Source organism: Drosophila ficusphila, unplaced genomic scaffold (assembly GCF_018152265.1).
Source record: "Drosophila ficusphila isolate 14025-0441.05 unplaced genomic scaffold, ASM1815226v1 contig_197, whole genome shotgun sequence".
Taxonomy (NCBI): Eukaryota; Metazoa; Arthropoda; class Insecta; order Diptera; family Drosophilidae; genus Drosophila; species Drosophila ficusphila.
Genome location: NW_025064091.1, coordinates 8,080,567 through 8,098,024, shown reverse-complemented (window position 1 = coordinate 8,098,024; position 17,458 = coordinate 8,080,567). Strand labels below are relative to the sequence as shown.

At 41.4% G+C, this 17,458-nt stretch overlaps 3 protein-coding genes across 4 annotated transcripts; all 3 read right to left on the bottom strand.

Annotated features, from left to right (window-relative positions):
* Positions 1 to 4,496: 4,496 nt before the first annotated feature.
* Positions 4,497 to 6,462, bottom strand: LOC108098069. Its single transcript, XM_017200761.2, has 5 exons — positions 6,219 to 6,462; positions 5,711 to 6,029; positions 5,564 to 5,640; positions 5,069 to 5,495; positions 4,497 to 4,874 (listed from the first exon to the last, which is right to left on the bottom strand). Exons 1-5 carry the CDS (start codon positions 6,437 to 6,439, stop codon positions 4,626 to 4,628), a joined length of 1,293 nt encoding a protein of 430 aa, XP_017056250.1. The 5' UTR covers positions 6,440 to 6,462; the 3' UTR covers positions 4,497 to 4,625.
* A 2,922-nt stretch (positions 6,463 to 9,384) lies between these two features.
* LOC108098067 lies at positions 9,385 to 11,439 on the bottom strand. 2 transcript variants are annotated; one of them, XM_017200758.2, is made up of 5 exons: positions 11,200 to 11,439; positions 10,637 to 11,018; positions 10,505 to 10,581; positions 10,010 to 10,436; positions 9,385 to 9,775 (listed from the first exon to the last, which is right to left on the bottom strand). In XM_017200758.2, exons 1-5 carry the CDS (start codon positions 11,421 to 11,423, stop codon positions 9,512 to 9,514), a joined length of 1,374 nt encoding a protein of 457 aa, XP_017056247.1. In that variant the 5' UTR covers positions 11,424 to 11,439; the 3' UTR covers positions 9,385 to 9,511. The 2 variants fall into 2 exon arrangements, with proteins under 2 accessions (XP_017056247.1, XP_017056248.1); XM_017200759.2 differs by having other exon boundaries at positions 10,637 to 11,013.
* A 2,175-nt stretch (positions 11,440 to 13,614) lies between these two features.
* LOC108098068 lies at positions 13,615 to 15,589 on the bottom strand. The gene is made up of 5 exons (XM_017200760.2): positions 15,343 to 15,589; positions 14,681 to 14,999; positions 14,549 to 14,625; positions 14,072 to 14,480; positions 13,615 to 13,982 (listed from the first exon to the last, which is right to left on the bottom strand). The coding sequence occupies exons 1-5, from the start codon at positions 15,564 to 15,566 to the stop codon at positions 13,707 to 13,709; spliced, it is 1,305 nt and encodes a 434-aa protein (XP_017056249.1). The 5' UTR covers positions 15,567 to 15,589; the 3' UTR covers positions 13,615 to 13,706.
* Between the last annotated feature and the right edge of the window lie 1,869 nt (positions 15,590 to 17,458).

Sequence of the window (17,458 nt, the reverse complement as noted above, 5' to 3'; positions counted from 1 at the left end):
TCTAAAGATTCAAATTATTTGTATCGTCATTACTATTTATGGGTAAATATTGTATAATTTAATTGCTCTGCTCAGATAATGCATTCATACTGTAATCGAATGTGCCTATGGAAAACCATAAGTTTTCCATTAATATCCGAGAGCTTAAAATGTTCAAGGACAAACTGGCGCGCTTTATTGTCCCTGGTGCACATTTGATCCTTCAACGCGTTGACTGACGAGCGGCCATTTTAATTGATTTTCCAATTTTGTGCACAATTTTTGTGTGGCCAACGAAAAGGGAGGAAGGGGTTTTCGGGGGGATGGAAAGTCATGAGAGTATTAAAAACGCTGCAATCCAATTAAAAGTTTTTTACCGAAACAACAAATATTTTAATATTCATTGGCGCACACGCTCACACCCAAAAATTTGAGGGCATTATAAAGAAAGGGGAAATTGAGACAAGCGACGTTTAAAAAAAGGAGAAAGAGTAGGTATACAACTAAAAAATTAAGCAAGTAATGCAAAGTATAGCTAAAATCATAATGCCTTTAAGTTCGATGTTCATGGAAGAACTCTTTAAGGAAATATTTCACTTGGATTACATTCGGAGACAAAATATAACAGCTTCCATTCCATTAGCATTATTTCATCAGACGTGGAAGCCTTCAAGCAGCTGACAGACTTCATGCATGTACCATACATATGTGTCCCCCACTCATTCCACTTTCCGGAAAAGCTAGCAATAATAAGAAGCCAAAGGACAGGAGGAAGAGTCAGACAGAAACGAAAGATAAGAATGGGCATCGAGGGAAAAGGGAAATGGAAATCAGGTTGCAGGTCTACGACACTGGATTACAATGAAGTATGGTTTGTTCTAATGTGAAATGAAATATAATTACATATTTCAATTATCAATCATATGTGTTTGAAACATTATTTTAATTTTTTTGGGGCTGTATGTAAGGCATAAGCTCTGACCTTCGTAATTAGTTACTTTAAAGGAAACTTAAGCATATTTGATAGCTTTGGCAAAATCTATATTATTTCAAGCAAACTAAGTATTTTCAAAGCCTTAACATATCTTCACTTTCTGAACTTTTTAGGTTCAGTGTCACGCGGGATCGCTGAAGCAAAAAAAGAAAAAAAGTCAGCGACTGATTCGCGATTCGTGACTGCGAAAAGTCAAGTGGTCGCGGCATACGCGGCGTATGCGTAACGTTACCCAACGTAATGGCAAACGTGAAGGCATCGCCCTCCGAAATTGTGTGTGTCTGGGCATCCGTGTGTGCAGATGTGTGTGTGTGTGTGTGTGCGTAATCGCCTTTTTTGGGCTGTTGTCATTCCATTTTCACGCTTCCCCACACACTCACACACACACACGGCTACACATCGCACACGCACACATTGGCAGCAGAGGAGGAGCAGAGCATTTAATCAAGCCAACCTTCATCGTGACCACCTTTTTCTGGTTAGCGGCACAACCTGTATGCTACAGTAGAGCTTCGTTATGCAAAGCCAATTCAAATACCCGAAATGGAGGAACTTAAGGAATTCGATTAAAAGATCTGCCTATCTATTAAAAATCAAAAATTTATGGACCTTAGTTATTCCTCGTATGGCATATCGAATGCAATTTAATTGGAATGTTTGAGCTCATTTTCAGCTCCAGAGATACCACTGCAGAGGTCGAAGTAAAGGCTGCGGTATTTGTTAGGGTTGAGGTTTTGGGGGGCTTAGTCCCAGATTCTCGCGTCCGCGTAGCCTCATTACTGTCATCAGCACTCCCACTCCACTTCCATTCCCACTCCACTTTCATTCCCACTCCACTTCTATTCCCACTCCACTTCCTTACCCACTCCACTTCCATTCCCATTCCAGTACCATTCCCGTTCCCGTTCCCGTTCCCGTTTCCGTTCCCGTTCCGTTCCCAACCGCAGACCCATTCTGCTTAAGCATTTATCTGCGGCCCAATCGCCGGCGTGTGTGAACGAGTTTGTGGAACGGAGAGAGCGGGGGCGGGGGACCAAATTTAATGTCACAAACTTTTGATGTGTTCTAATTTATATACAAACAGACAAGCAGACAGACATACACTTCTGACTACACTTTCCAATACCCTTTCAAAGTCTTTTTTTGAGAGCCATGCAAAACATATGCTTGTACATAGTGCCATGAATTAATATTAACAAATGCACTCTTGGAGGGTAAAAAATAAATTTAAAGAACTCTTGGGAATTTATTATAATATTATAAACGCTGCATTTTTTTGTCGTGTTTGAAGACTCGTAAATAGCGACTTACCCGCAGGAATCCCTAATTCACCGCCTCCCTGGTCGAAAACCGTTAAAGTAAATTTGTTTTCACGCTCGACGGCGAATTGTGCGACTTGCTCGATCTTCCCGCACTCCCTCTCCTTTTCTCCTTCCCAAGGCACCCGTTCCCCAGTATTTTCAACAGATTTCGCCACGTTTCCCCACAACTCCACGAAAACACGCAGCTTTTCCTTGCATTGGAAATTTTTCGAGCGAGCGGTGCTCTTGTTAATATTTCATATGTCATCGCAAGGAGTCCCGGGAACGCCACTTCACTCGCGTTTTTGTTCTTCGGTTTCGGTTTTGGTTTTGGTTTCTGTCTCTTCGGTTGCTTTTTTTATGTTTTTGTTCTGTTCTGTTTTTGGTTCCTCTCTTTCTGTCAGCCGTCATTCCCAGCATCCCCACATGCCACGCCCCGGAATTGCGCCGCCCTGAGTTTCCCTGTAAGCGGCCACAACTCTTAAATCGCTTGCGTTTAAAAATTTGATTATGTGACATTTTCGCTCAGCTTTTGTGGCAGCACAAAAAGAAGGAAACAAAACAAAAAAAAAAAAAACGAAAAAAAAGGGCAAATTAAATTTGTACACAGATTCACTTTTTTCATTTTCATTCATTTTATTTTTCATTTTTCGTGGTGGCTGATTGTTGCTGTTGTCGGAGGAGCAAAAGGAGCAGGAGGAAAAGGAGGAACAAGAGGAACAGGAGGAACAAGAGGAACAAGAGGAACAGGAGGAGGAGGAGGAACAAGAGGAACAAGAGGAACAGGAGGAGCCTGTGGTAATTTCATTCGCTTTTATGAAGGCTTTTCCGCATTTTCGGCATTAAGAAGGGAATAAAATGCGACCCTTCAGTTACCCAGTGAATGAATTTTCCGATTCTCTGCTTTTTTTACCAAATGCTTTGCCATCTTTAAAGTTTGATAATTCGAATTTTTAATTCCTTTTGTTTGTATTTTCGGTTCTGCTCCACAACATTGGGAATGAGCTGGGTTTTCAAATTCGATCAAGTGTTAAATTAATGCGCATGTTTATGGGTTCTTATGATCTTATGATATGTGATCGATTCCTTCTTCTTGCCCACTTGAAGATCGTTCCAGACTTTGGTGTGGTTGTGTGCTGGCACTAAGCCGTCCAATTGGCTGGGCAAAAGGGGCGTGACAGCGCGATAGGTCCTCGGGGAGCGATTGCGAATTGTGAGGACTTTTCCCGTACGCCGCTTTGTTTAATGCATAATTTATGCAAAATATCCGAGCACAAATTGACATTAATCAGTATGCTTTATTGACCTGCCCGTCGCAGGACCTTCGCCAGGATAATCGCGGCGCTGAGACGGAATGAGCTCGAGATGGAGCGGCCCTCGTCGTGGCACTCCGCTGACATTTCTGATGGGGCTCCGCTCTGCGCCGCCCCAACATTCCTATTACTTAATCAAGAAATTCCTTCGGCCTCCGACCGCCACCCCAAAAACCACCCAGAAGCCACCCACTCGAGCGTTAATGGCCCGGCCTTTGTGGCCCCAGCCACGTTTTGTTTTGTGGGCCAAAAGGGTATGTTGTTTAGTGTTCGAAATGCTCTGTTTACGCGAATTGATTGCTGAGCTCGTGACTGACTTTTGATTAATTAAATTCAATAATTCATTTATCGCAGGCAAAAAACAAAAATATGCGAAATAAAAAGTGTGTAAATGCACATTAGATTGTATGACATATCCGAAGGTAACATTTTGTGAACGCTTTTTGTATGCAAAAAATATTAGGGCTGATTAATTATTTATTAGTTGCAGTCAATGCAATTAATTTTTCAGGCCTGATTCGGATGGAAGTGTAGCACGCATTCGTCTCTGGACTTTTCGACTTCTGGACTCGGCGACCGTCGTTCTTTTGTTTTGTTGACAACGAAAGTGACTTGACATTCTGGCCTCTGGTGCCTGCACCCTCCCATCCCGTTCAAACCACCCCCCCTTTCAACCCCGCAAAGGCGAAGGAGAAGGGGGTGGAGGGGGAGGGGGGAGGGCTTTACCAGCAGGAATTCGCAATAAACGTGGCTCGGGAACGGTGGAAGCCAAAGTTCATTTGACCCGCAAGCCGTGGCAGCGAAAGGAGGACGAGGACCTCCATGACGGACAATCGGCGAGGAGTTCCAACACATGCATACACACACCTACACACCCCTCGAAATCTGATCGAGCTCAACCACAGAAGATTGCCAATTTTCCAGTTTATTGATTGTTGTTGATATTGATATACATATGGTTGCTTATTGCCTAATTCAAACAGCAAATTAACTTTCAATGCTCCTTGCAACCTGCACTTTTCTGTGGTAGTGTTTCACTCACAAACTATTCGAATCCGTGGTGCTTGCAACGTGCTCTGCACCCCGAGCACCGCCCAGTTTGTTCTTCTCCTTGGCGTACGGACCGGGAAAGTGGTCCAGCTTGGTGGCCACGTCCTCCACGCGACAGCAATGCACTAAACCGTAGATGGCGAACTCGTGGAGGCTGGCGAAGAGGCTGTCCTGTTGCAGCCAGGACACCTGGTCGCACATCGAGGAGCACAAGTCGCTCTGGCTGCCGCTGCGCACCTGCGAATCGCACCGAGCGATCGAGTGAGAAAGGGAGAGAGACATAGAGGGAGGGAGATGAGAGTAGATACGAAACTCGGTGAACAGCCTTCTGCTCGATTCAGTTATGTTACATATATACATGTAGTTACATGTTACATGTTACATTTTACATGTAGTTACATGTATATATGTATACTTGTATGTATACGTACGAAGGGCGAATTGTGTCCGATGATGACGATCTCGTCCTGGACACCGCCAGTTGGCTCGAGGGCGTGGACATGGGCCCAGATGTGGGCGGGCACCCGCACCGTATCCCCGCCTACGCTGCCGGCCAATGGGATCAGCATCGGTCGAGTGGCGTTGCAGGGTCCTCTGCCGATGGAGGGCGGCAGCTGGAGCTCCCCGGAAGCGCCCAGCCGGACGTCGAAGTGGAGGCCGCGCCTGGCGGCCAGACGCATCGCCGCGATCCAGTGGCGCCAGTTGCCGGAGCGCAGGGAGCGCAGCCAGGTGGTGGTCATCATGTCCTCGTAGCCGGTCACCATCGCTTCCATTCCGTTGTCCTGGACGAGACTGGCCGACTCGAACAAGCCCGCCAGCTGATCGACGTTCGCCACGTAGGCATCGATATCCGTCTGACTGCTCGAAGCGACCAAAGTTAAGTGGGGCTTAGTCAGGTTAGTTTACAATTCTATGCGTCTACCCACCGAACGGGCTTGAAGGTACTCTTGCGGTAGTTCACTTTGGTATTCAATTCGACATCATTCAGCTGACCCACTTCCGCCTGCAAGCAGGTGAATCGAGTATTAAATATTGGGGTAAATCGCAGGAAGTTAAGTATTCGTGCTACCTACCCCCAGAACTTGGTTACTTGCGGAGAATGTCGTGTAAGCTATATACTTTAATCGAGAGGCAACAATGTCATAGCATAAAGCCGCAATGTTCTTTGACCCCAACTCTTTGAGGTCGTGACCCAGAACGAGGGTCATGTCGCCCTCGCAGTTGGGCAAACTGGAGTTGCTCTCAAACAATTGATAAATTCCTTCATGACACCCAACACTTAATTCCCGTAGATTATAGTTCTCGACTGGATCTCGAAAATACCCATCACGACTGCATTCCAATGTTAACTTTTCACCGTTTCCTGTTTTTGTGGTTCTGCCGTGGTTTTTACTGAAACCAAATAAGTGATTAATATTTCAACATATTGTAGTTTCTATTTTACAAGGCTTAAGGATGATTTACTTTCAGCCTGGCAGGATGACCACAAGCATTTAGTTTAAGGCAAATTTATGTTCTAAAGAATTGTAGTATATGTATATTATATGAAACGTATACATATATGTTGAACTAGAAACATACTTGTAAGTAACTCCACCTCCGCATAACAACTCAATAGACTCTCCTTCCTCTCTTGTTATCACTCCCCAAGATTGTGACAGCATTGTTTTGGTGCCAAATCGGTTAACAATCAACGGCGGACTACCTATGCTATCTATTCTAAGTTGGCAAGATCCAAGCACATCCTGGACAATTCCACAGAGAACTGAGAGGCACAGAGACACACTGTATAACTTCCACATCGCGACGATTTTGGAATTAGACTGATCCCGTTCCCTCTTTTATAGGCAAAAAATCGCTGATGTTGCACAAACGCTAATCGCATTTTTGTACTGCTGCGAGTGTAAAATGATCTTCGACGAGTGCAGCGCAGAGGAATATATACATACAAATATGCCTTATCAGACGATTCTTCAAAGTTGTCAGTTTCACTGAGAGATCAAGATTGCGACGTGAAATGTAAATATTTCTGAGCTTCTTCAGCTTCAACTTAAACTACTTTAACTAAACTCATCAACTTTAACTAAACAACAAAATTGTAATGATTTGTTTTGGCATTTCTCATTAGTTTTTTAAATAAAGAATTTATCAATTAGAATTATTAAAATAAGAAAAATCAGACCAATTTTTTCGCGTGTGTCTGCAATATCAGTTTTCTAAGCTAATCGTGGGACTCACCCTTTTTCCGATTTGTAGCAGATTAATTCTCGAGACAGATAAGAGTGTCAGGAGTTTAATGTTGATATTGACTTTCACACATCACGGCATAAATGTACATATGTATTTCCAATTTACTGAACAAAAAATATAAACAATAAACAAGAATTCTTGAATTTTGTTTTAAGTAAACGAACAAAAATGTATTTATTTGGATTTCGTCTGCAAAAGTATATAGAATACCCAAGGACTATCTAGAAATAATAAAACAAAGGTTTATTTTTTTTGCTGCTTTTCTTTATTTTTCTTTTAATTTTTTTTAGTCAGAAGTTTGCAACGCAGTGAAGGAGACACCTCAGACCCCATATATTCTTGATCAACATCAACATCTGAATCAAAATGCATCTGTAAGTCTGTCCGTTTATACGCAAAGTAGTCATTCAGTTTTAAAGCTATGTAAGTCGAACTTGATTTCTTTCAGATGGTGTTTTCTAACTACTACTGAATTTCAGATTAAATTTTATCAATATCGGAGTACTCTATCATAAAGCTGCCATAGGAAAGATCTACAGTGGCTCGAAGCTTATTTAGTGCAAGAACAAAATAAAATTTCAAATCGGCATTGCTGCCAAACTAGAAAGGATATCAAAAAAATTTAAATGCAGTAATTCAAATAAAATCTTTATTAACTAATATGACAGAGAAAAATTTACTAATCTACAAAAACAAAACAACTTTTCATATAAAACTAAAAAAACGAGGCAATTCAACATTTTTCTAGTTGTTTTAACAGGTATTTTACCCCACTTCTGTAGTAACGAAATCTTCAGGTCATTTTCGTTGGAAAACCCACTTTTTCGAATCTCCAAGTTCAAAATTTTTAACAAATGTTCAATAAAATTGAAGTCTAGAGACTGTGTTGGTGTGTTAATCCCATTAGGGCAGTTCTAGATCAAGAAAGGGCGACAAAAAAGGGCGGGCTGCACAAAATCAAATATTTAACGAACTCGAGGAGCGCTGTTTTGTCCGGAAAATTAAGGAAAACCTAAGCTGTCAGCTTCAGAAATAGCTGCGCAGATTAAGATCGAAATGGTCAAAAAAATTTACACAAATACAGTTCGGAACATATTGAAACACCATAACTTTAATTATCAAGTTGCAAGAAAAAATATATTTATAAGTATAAAAATAAGATGCCTTGCGTCAAGTTCGCCATGGTGTTAGAAATTCATCAATTTTTAATTATTTCGGGTCGGTTGGAAGACGCTAAGTGAGGAGATGTTCCAATACGAAGATGGAAACTAAAAAGTTGAAAGCAATGGGCTTATATGGCTGCATCTGGCGTCGGGAACTGAGCTTTTATTGTACGTATCATGGATGCTAAGATATATATAGGCTCCGGAACTACTGGTCCGATTTAAAAAATTCTTTCACCGATAGAAAGCTACATTATCGTGGAGTAAAATGAGCTATAATTTATTTTGAAAAAATTAGGGATCCGTAAGAAAATTGCAATATTGTCGCAAATAAAGTGAGTTGCTACGTCATCACACTGACAAACACGCTACCATAGCATTTTAACTCAATTTTTGTGGTTTTCATTTATCATTTCCAAGTGAATTAAATTTTTTCACATATTATGCAAACCTTAGTGTTCTCTGCTCAGTTAATTTCAAACGGGTATTGTGTTCACTGCGAAATTGTGAAAAAAAAAGAATTTTTATTCAATTTAAGTTGAACTGTGAAAATTATGTGGATCGTGCATTTGAGGATAAATTCACCACTCTGTTCATAGTCCAAAATGCTTAGAGGACGCAGACATCCAAGCCAGCAACAAGTATATTCACAAAACTTAAACGAAGAAAGACAAATGAGCACATGGAGATCATTGGCATCATTCAATCGCTTGGCATTCCAATATGATCCCACTACAAACTACAGTGATAATGAAAATTTAGATATTGGACCAATGGCAACTATATACCGATATTGCAGTGCGTTAAAGTTTAAAAGAGAAACGGCTGGATTGTGCTGCGCAAGTGGAAAAGTCAAACTGGAAAAGTGTTAAATCACCATCTTTCTATATTTCCATATATTTGAAAAATGTTGCAACATTGAATATTATGTTGTTAAATTGTGTTGACCAGCGAAGCGGACACAGGACCTCTAGTGTTGAAATAAAGCGAAAACATGTTGTTTTGTACATTATCTAATAAAACTGTAAAAAATTAAGAATTTTTTTATTTTTTTAGACTATTGTGATCCATTTAAAGCACATTCAGAAAGTCCGAAATCCATGGTACGGCTTTTTCAGAACTAAAAAAAAGCCCCGCCGGGGCCCCTTTTTTTCGGGGGCCCTGGGGCACCGCCCCACCTGCCCCATGCTAGCTACGGCCCTGCCCGCAAGCCGTGGCAGCGAAAGGAGGACGAGGACCTCCATGACGGACAATCGGCGAGGAGTTCCAACACATGCATACACACACCTACACACACATACACACCCCTCGAAATCTGATCGAAATCAACCACACAAGGTTGCCAATTTGATGGTTTATTGATTGTCACATACATATGTATGTATGGTTGCTTTTATTCTTTCAAACAGCAAATTAATTCTTGCAACCTGCACTTTTCTGTGGAACAGTTTAGTGTTTCACTCACAAACTATTCGAATCCGTGGTGCTTGCAACGAATTCGCGGCCCTGCGGCTCTGCACCCCGAGCACCGCCCAGTTTGTTCTTCTCCTTGGCGTACGGACCGGGAAAGTTGTCCAGCTTGGTGGCCACGTCCTCCACGCGACAGCAATGCACTAAACCGTAGATGGCGAACTCGTGGAGGCTGGCGAAGAGGCTGTCCTGTTGCAGCCAGGACACCTGGTCGCACATCGAGGAGCACAAGTCGCTCTGGCTGCCGCTGCGCACCTGCAGGATCGCACCGAGCGATCGAGTGAGAAAGGGAGAAAGACATAGAGGGAGGGAGATGAGAGTAGATACCAAACTAGGTGAACAGCCTTCTGCTCGATTCAGTTATGTTACATATGTATATATGTACATGTAGTTACATTACATATATACATATATACATGTAGTTACATTACATATATACATATATACATGTAGTTACATGTATACTTGTATACTTGTATGTATACGTACGAAGGGCGAATTGTGTCCGACGATGACGAACTCGTCCTGAACACCGCCAGTTGGCTCGAGGGCGTGGACATGGGCCCAGATGTGGGCGGGCACCCGCACCGTATCCCCGCCTACGCTTCCGGCCAATGGGATCAGCATCGGTCGAGTGGCGTTGCAGGGTCCTCTGCCGATGGAAGGCGGCAGCTGGAGCTCCCCGGAAGCGCCCAGCCGGACGTCGAAGTGGAGGCCGCGCCTGGCGGCCAGACGCATCGCCGCGATCCAGTGGCGCCAGTTGCCGGAGCGCAGGGAGCGCAGCCAGGTGGTGGTCATCATGTCCTCGTAGCCGGTCACCATCGCTTCCATTCCGTTGTCCTGGACGAGACTGGCCGACTCGAACAAGCCCGCCAGCTGATCGACGTTCGCCACGTAGGCATCGATATCCGTCTGACTGCTCGAAGCGACCAAAGTTAAGTGGGGCTTAGTCAGGTTAGTTTACAATTCTATGCGTCTACCCACCGAACGGGCTTGAAGGTACTCTTGCGGTAGTTGACTGTGGTATCCAATTCGACATCATTCAGCTGACCCACTTCCGCCTGCAAGCAGGTGAATCGAGTATTAAATATTGGGAGGGGTATTCGTGCTACCTACCCCCAGAACTAGGTTACTTGCGGAGGATGTCGTGTAAGCTATATACTTTAATCGAGAGGCAACAATGTCATAGCATAAAGCCGCAATGTTCTTTGACCCCAACTCTTTGAGGTCGTGACCCAGAACGAGGGTCATGTCGCCCTCGCAGTTGGGCAAACTGGAGTTGCTCTCAAACAGTTGATAAATTCCTTCATGACACCCAACACTTAATTCCCGTAGATTGTAGTTATTGACTGGTTCTTCAAGATACGCATAGTTATCGTCTGGATCTCGAAAATTCTCATCATAGTTATTGACTGGATCGTGAAAATACCCTTCACTACCGCATTGCAGTGTTAACATTTCACCTTTTCCTGTTTTTGTGGTTCTACCGTAGCCTGTACTGAAACAAAATAAGTGATTAATATTTCAACATATTGCAGTTTCTATTTCACAAGGCTTAAGGATGATTTAGCTTAAGTCTAATTTTTGTTCTACATAGTTGTAGTATATGTATAGTATATGAACGTATATATATATATAGGTATATATAAAATAAACGAATATTTGAACTAGAAACATACTTAGCTGTGTAAGTAACTCCACCTCCGCATAACAACTGAATAGACACTCCGTCATCTCTTGTTATCACTCCCGAAGATTGTGACAGCATTGTTTTGGTGCCAAATCGGTTAACAATCAACGGCGGACTACTGCTATCTATTGTAAGTTGACACGATCCAAGCACATCCTGGACAATTCCACAGAGAACTGAGAGGCACAGAGACACACTGTATAACTTCCACATCGCGACGATTTTGGAATTAGACTGATTCCGTTCCCTCTTTTATAGGCAAAAAATCGCTGATGTTGCACAAACGCTAATCGCATTTTTGTACTATTGGAAGTGTAAAACGATCTTCGACGAGTCCAGCGCAGAGGAACAAATACAAATATGCCTTATCAGACGATTCTTTAAAGTCAGGGGCGGACGCAGGGGGGTGTCCGGGGGTCCCCCCAAAATCGAAGACTTTTTCAAAATCCCTTACAGCACACGGTCTTTTAACCATATAAAATAAAAAATGTTTTGATCGGACCCCCCCCTCCCAAACAAAAAAATTTTTCGATCGGACACTCCCCCCCCCAAATTTTTTTCTGCGTCCGCTCCTGTTCAAAGTTGTCGGTTTCACTGAGAGATCAAGATTGCGACGTGAAATGTAAATATTTCTGAGCTTCTTCAGCTTCAACTTAAACTACTTTAACTAAACTCATCAACTTTAACTAAACAACAAAATTGTAATGATTTGTTTTGGCATTTCTCATTAGTTTTTTAAATAAAGAATTTATCAATTAGAATTATTAAAATAAGAAAAATCAGACCAATTTTTTCGCGTGTGTCTGCAATATCAGTTTTCTAAGCTAATCGTGGGACTCACCCTTTTTCCGATTTGTAGCAGATTAATTCTCGAGACAGATAAGAGTGTCAGGAGTTTAATGTTGATATTGACTTTCACACATCACGGCATAAATGCAAGTATGTATTTCCAATTTACTGAACAAAATATATAAACAGTAAACAAGAATTCTTGAATTTTGTTTTAAGTAAACGAACAAAAATGTATTTATTTGGATTTCGTCTGCAAAAGTATATAGAATACCCAAGGACTATCTAGAAATAATAAAACAAAGGTTTATTTTTTTTGCTGCTTTTCTTTATTTTTCTTTTAATTTTTTTTTAGTCAGAAGTTTGCAACGCAGTGAAGGAGACACCTCAGACCCCATATATTCTTGATCAACATCAACATCTGAATCAAAATGCATCTGTAAGTCTGTCCGTTTATACGCAAAGTAGTCATTCAGTTTTAAAGCTATGTAAGTCGAACTTGATTTCTTTCAGATGGTGTTTTCTAACTACTACTGAATTTCAGATTAAATTTTATCAATATCGGAGTACTCTATCATAAAGCTGCCATAGGAAAGATCTACAGTGGCTCGAAGCTTATTTAGTGCAAGAACAAAATAAAATTTCAAATCGGCATTGCTGCCAAACTAGAAAGGATATCAAAAAAATTTAAATGCAGTAATTCAAATAAAATCTTTATTAACTAATATGACAGAGAAAAATTTACTAATCTACAAAAACAAAACAACTTTTCATATAAAACTAAAAAAACGAGGCAATTCAACATTTTTCTAGTTGTTTTAACAGGTATTTTACCCCACTTCTGTAGTAACGAAATCTTCAGGTCATTTTCGTTGGAAAACCCACTTTTTGAATCTCCAAGTCCAAAATTTTTAACAAATGTTCAATAAAATTGAAGTCTAGAGACTGTGTCGAAATATGGAAAATTAATAGAAAAATCGTTATATCTTCGATGTTGTTTAGCCTTTATGTGGGTAAGTTTATATTATACAAAGAATGCTGCTTATAACTAAATTTGTTTTCATGCCGAAAGCTCAAGCCTGAACTTCTTAGTGTTTATTTCGATCCTAGGGATGAATTGCATTTGGCATGGGGAATGGGGATCGTCGGGGGACTCTATTTATAATGACATTGTTTTTCAAATTGATATTCAGTATGTTGAAAAATATGTACGTACATATGTAAATAAGTACAAGTTCAAGAGTCATTTCGATATTCATACATCACTTACAATATTGTGTATGTATTAGTGGAAAGGGATCTCGAGAGGCAACGGAGCCTTCTGGTCGTCCCTCTCACACTTTCCATTTAATTTGTGCACGCGCTAAAATAGCGTCACTTCAGTTTTGTCAGCGATTTAGTGCGGTTTATAAAATATCAATCAAAGTGGGATTCGCAATAAACGTGGCTCGGGAACGGTGGAAGCCAAAGTTCATTTGATCTGCAAGCCGTGGCAGCGAAAGGATGTCAAGTTCCTCCATGACGGACAATCGGCAAGGAGTTCCAACACACACATACACACCCCTTGAAATCTGATCAACAACAGAAGATTGCCAATTGGCAATTGATTGTCTCATATGATTGTATGGTTGCTTTTATTAATTCAAACAGCAAATTAGCTTTCAATGCTTCTTGCAACCTGCATTTTCCTGGGAAAAAGTTTAGTGTTCAACTAACAATCCAATCAAAAGAGTGATCCGTAGTGCTTGCAACGGATTCGCGGCCCTGCGGCTCTGCACCCCGAGCATCGGCAAGGTTCTTCTTCCCCTTGGCGTACGGACCGGGAAAGTGGTCCAGCTTGGCGGCCACGTCCTCCACGCGACAGCAATGCACTAATCCCAAGGTGGGGAACTCGCGGAGGCTGCCAAAAGGAGTGTCCTGTTGCAGCCAGGACACCTGGTCGCACATCGAGATGCACAAGTCGCTCTGGCTGCCGTTGCGCACCTGCAGGATCGCAGAGGAAAATGAGATTAGATACCAAACTCGGTGTTCGATTCGGTTCTCCCACACAGCTAATATATGTATATACGTACGAAGGGCGAATTGTATCCGATGATGACGAACTCGTCCTGGACACCGCCAGTTGGCTCGAGGGCGTGGACATGGGCCCAGATGTGGGCGGGCACCCGCACCGCGTCCCCGCCTACGCTGCCGACCAATGGGATCAACATTGGTCCTCTCCCGATGAAAGGCGGCAGCTGGAGCTCCCCGGAAGCGCCCAGCCGGACGTCGAAGTGGAGGCCGCGCCTGGCGGCCAGACGCATCGCCGCGATCCAGTGGCGCCAGTTGCCGGAGCGCAGGGAGCGCAGCCAGGTGGTGGTCATCATGTCCTCGTAGCCGGTCACCATCGGCTTCATCACGTTGTCCTGGACGAGACTGGCCGACTGAAACAAGCCCGCCAGCTGATCGACGTTCGCCACGTAGGCATCGATATCCGTCTGACTGCTCGAAGCGACCAAAGTTAAGTGGGGTTTAATCAGGTTAGTTTACAATTCTATGCGTCTACCCACCGAACGGGCTTGAAGGTAGTCTTGCGGTAGTTGACTGTGGTATCCAATTCGACATCATTCAGCTGACCCACTTCCGCCTGCAAGCAGGTGAATCGAGTATTAAATATTGGGAGGGGTATTCGTGCTACCTACCCCCAGAACTAGGTTACTTGCGGAGGATGTCGTGTAAGCTATATACTTTAATCGAGAGGCAACAATGTCATAGCATAAAGCCGCAATGTTCTTTGACCCCAACTCTTTGAGGTCGTGACCCAGAACGAGGGTCATGTCGCCCTCGCAGTTGGGCAAACTGGAGTTGCTCTCAAACAATTGATACGTTCCTTCATGACACACAACATTTAAGTCCTGTAGATTATAGGTTTCGACTGGATCTTTAAAATACCCATCACGACCGCAGTGGAATGTTAAAATTTCACCGTTTCCTGTTTTTGTGGTTCTGTCGTAGTTTTTACTGAAACAAAATAAGTGATTAATATTTCAACATATTGTAGTTTCTATTTTACAAGGCTAAAAGATGATTTACTTTCAACATGGCAGGATGACCACAAGCATTTAGTCTAAGGCAAATTTATGTTCTATATCAGTATTTCCCAAAGTGTGGGTCGCGACCCACTGGTGGGTCGCGGGTAGATTTTTGGTGGGTACGAATTGTAATATAGATCTTGCAATTTTTTGTGTAGATGGGTCGCGGTCCCGAAAAGTTTGGGAAACACTGTTCTATATAATTATAGTATATGTATATTATATGAAACGTATACATATATGTATGTATGTATATTGAACTAGGAACATACTGATCTATGTAATCAACTCCACCTCCGCATAACAACTCAATAGACTCTCTGTACTCTCTTGTTATCACTCCCGAAGATTGTGACAGCATTGTTTTGGTGCCAAATCGGTTAACAATCAACGGCGGACTACTGCTATCTATTGTAAGTTCGCAAGATCCAAGCACATCCTGGACAATTCCACAGAGAACTGAGAGGCACAGAGACACACTGTATAACTTCCACATCGCGACGATTTTGGAATTAGACTGATTCCGTTCCCTCTTTTATAGGCAAAAAATCGCTGATGTTGCACAAACGCTAATCGCATTTTTGTACTGCTGCAAGTGTAAAACAAGAAAGGAAGCTAGCTTCGGCAAGCCGAAGCTTATATACCCTTGCAGTCATCAAATATGTCAAACAAAACAACATCGAAGCTTAGACGATTTTTCTATTCATTTTCCATATTTTTAACTTGCCGCACAATAACTTTATATTCCAAAAATCATGCTTATCTAATAAAAAACAACGATGTTATCATTATATTTACGTTATTTCTATATAGATTTTTCGATCTTTCCTATGGTAGCTATAAGATATAGCTGTCCGACTTTTATGAAACTTTTTCTCAATATTAGGGTCGTTAAAAAACTTGATATTTAAAAAATCATGCTCGTGGGATAAAAAAAAAAGATGTTATCAATTTATTTCCATTAATTCTATATATATTTTTCGATCTCTTCTATGGCAGCTATATGATAGAGTTGTCCGATTTTGATAAAATTTAATCCGAAATTCAATAGTAGTTAGAAAATGCCATATGGAAGAAATCAAGTCGATCTGATAAAAAACAACGGCGTAAGATTTTTTTATTTCATTCTCTTGTATTGGAGCTATCCGATATAGTCGGCCGATCCGGCCCGACCCGACTTATATACTGCGTGCAATAGCTACACAACTTTTGGGAAAGTTTCAGCAAGATAGCTTTAAAACTGAGAGACTAGTTTACATAGAAACAGACAGACGGACAGACGGACAGACGGACCGACGGACCGACGGACAGACGGACAGACGGACAGACGTACATACATATTTCGACTCAGATGGTGATGCTGATCAAGAATATATATACTTTATGGGGTCTAAAGTGTCTCTTTCACTGCGTTGCAAACTTCTGACTGAAATTATAATACCCTTTTGCTCTGCAAGGGTATAATGATCTTCGACGAGTGCAGCGCAGAGGAATATATACATACATACAAATATGCCTTATCAGACGATTCTTCAAAGTTGTCAGTTTCACTGAGAGATCAAGATTGCGACGTGAAATGTAAATATTTCTGAGCTTCTTCAGCTTCAACTTAAACTACTTTAACTAAACTCATCAACTTTAACTAAACAACAAAATTGTAATGATTTGTTTTGGCATTTCTCATTAGTTCTTTGAATAAAGTATTATTAAAATAAGAAAAATCAGACCAATTTTTTCGCGTGTTCTCTGCTGAAGCTGCAATATCAGTTTTCTAAGCTAATCGTGGGACTCCCCCTTTTTCCGATTTTTAGCAGATTAATTCTCGAGACAGATAAGAGTGTCAGGAGTTTAATGTTGATATTGACTTTCACACATCACGGCATAAATGTACATATGTATTTCCAATTTACTGAACAAAAAATATAAACAATAAACAAGAATTCTTGAATTTTGTTATAAGTAAACGAACAAAAATGTATTAATTTGGATTTCGTCTACCCAATATATAGAATACCCAAGGACTATCTAGAAAGAATAAAACAAAGGCAGCTTTAGTTTATTTTTTTATGAACTTTTGTTTATTTTTTTGCTGGTTTTCTTTATTTTTCTTTTAATTTTTTGCTTTTATTTGTTTTTTGTTCCTTCTTTTAGTTTTTCGCTTTTGTCGGCCATTTCATTAATACTAAGTGTACGCATTAAAGGTAAAATATGTTTTATGTTTTACTTGTTACTTGGTTTCCGTCGATTTTTGTTTTTACGATCTCCCTCATTTATTATAGGCTTACTAAGAAGTGTTGTATATATTATATGTATGTAGTGAATGCTAACGGGGCCAAAATGGAGTCATGTAAATGTAATGGTTTCTATATCAACACGTTCTGCCGGCCC

What these genes read in the sequence shown, in the direction of transcription:
- LOC108098069 (XM_017200761.2), bottom strand. Translation starts at nt 6,439, where the DNA reads ATGTGGAAGTTATACAGTGTGTCTCTGTGCCTCTCAGTTCTCTGTGGA. An exon ending in GGAGGTGGAGTTACTTACAA is followed by an intron (nt 6,030 to 6,218) that starts GTATGTTTCTAG and finishes ATTTGGTTTCAG; the next exon opens with TAAAAACCACGGCAGAACCA. An exon ending in CAAGTAACCAAGTTCTGGGG is followed by an intron (nt 5,641 to 5,710) that starts GTAGGTAGCACG and finishes ACCTGCTTGCAG; the next exon opens with GCGGAAGTGGGTCAGCTGAA.
- LOC108098067 (XM_017200758.2), bottom strand. Translation starts at nt 11,423, where the DNA reads ATGTGGAAGTTATACAGTGTGTCTCTGTGCCTCTCAGTTCTCTGTGGA. An exon ending in AGTACCTTCAAGCCCGTTCG is followed by an intron (nt 10,437 to 10,504) that starts GTGGGTAGACGC and finishes CGCTTCGAGCAG; the next exon opens with TCAGACGGATATCGATGCCT. An exon ending in TCGGACACAATTCGCCCTTC is followed by an intron (nt 9,776 to 10,009) that starts GTACGTATACAT and finishes GCGATCCTGCAG; the next exon opens with GTGCGCAGCGGCAGCCAGAG.
- LOC108098068 (XM_017200760.2), bottom strand. Translation starts at nt 15,566, where the DNA reads ATGTGGAAGTTATACAGTGTGTCTCTGTGCCTCTCAGTTCTCTGTGGA. An exon ending in GGAGTTGATTACATAGATCA is followed by an intron (nt 15,000 to 15,342) that starts GTATGTTCCTAG and finishes ATTTTGTTTCAG; the next exon opens with TAAAAACTACGACAGAACCA. An exon ending in TCGGATACAATTCGCCCTTC is followed by an intron (nt 13,983 to 14,071) that starts GTACGTATATAC and finishes GCGATCCTGCAG; the next exon opens with GTGCGCAACGGCAGCCAGAG.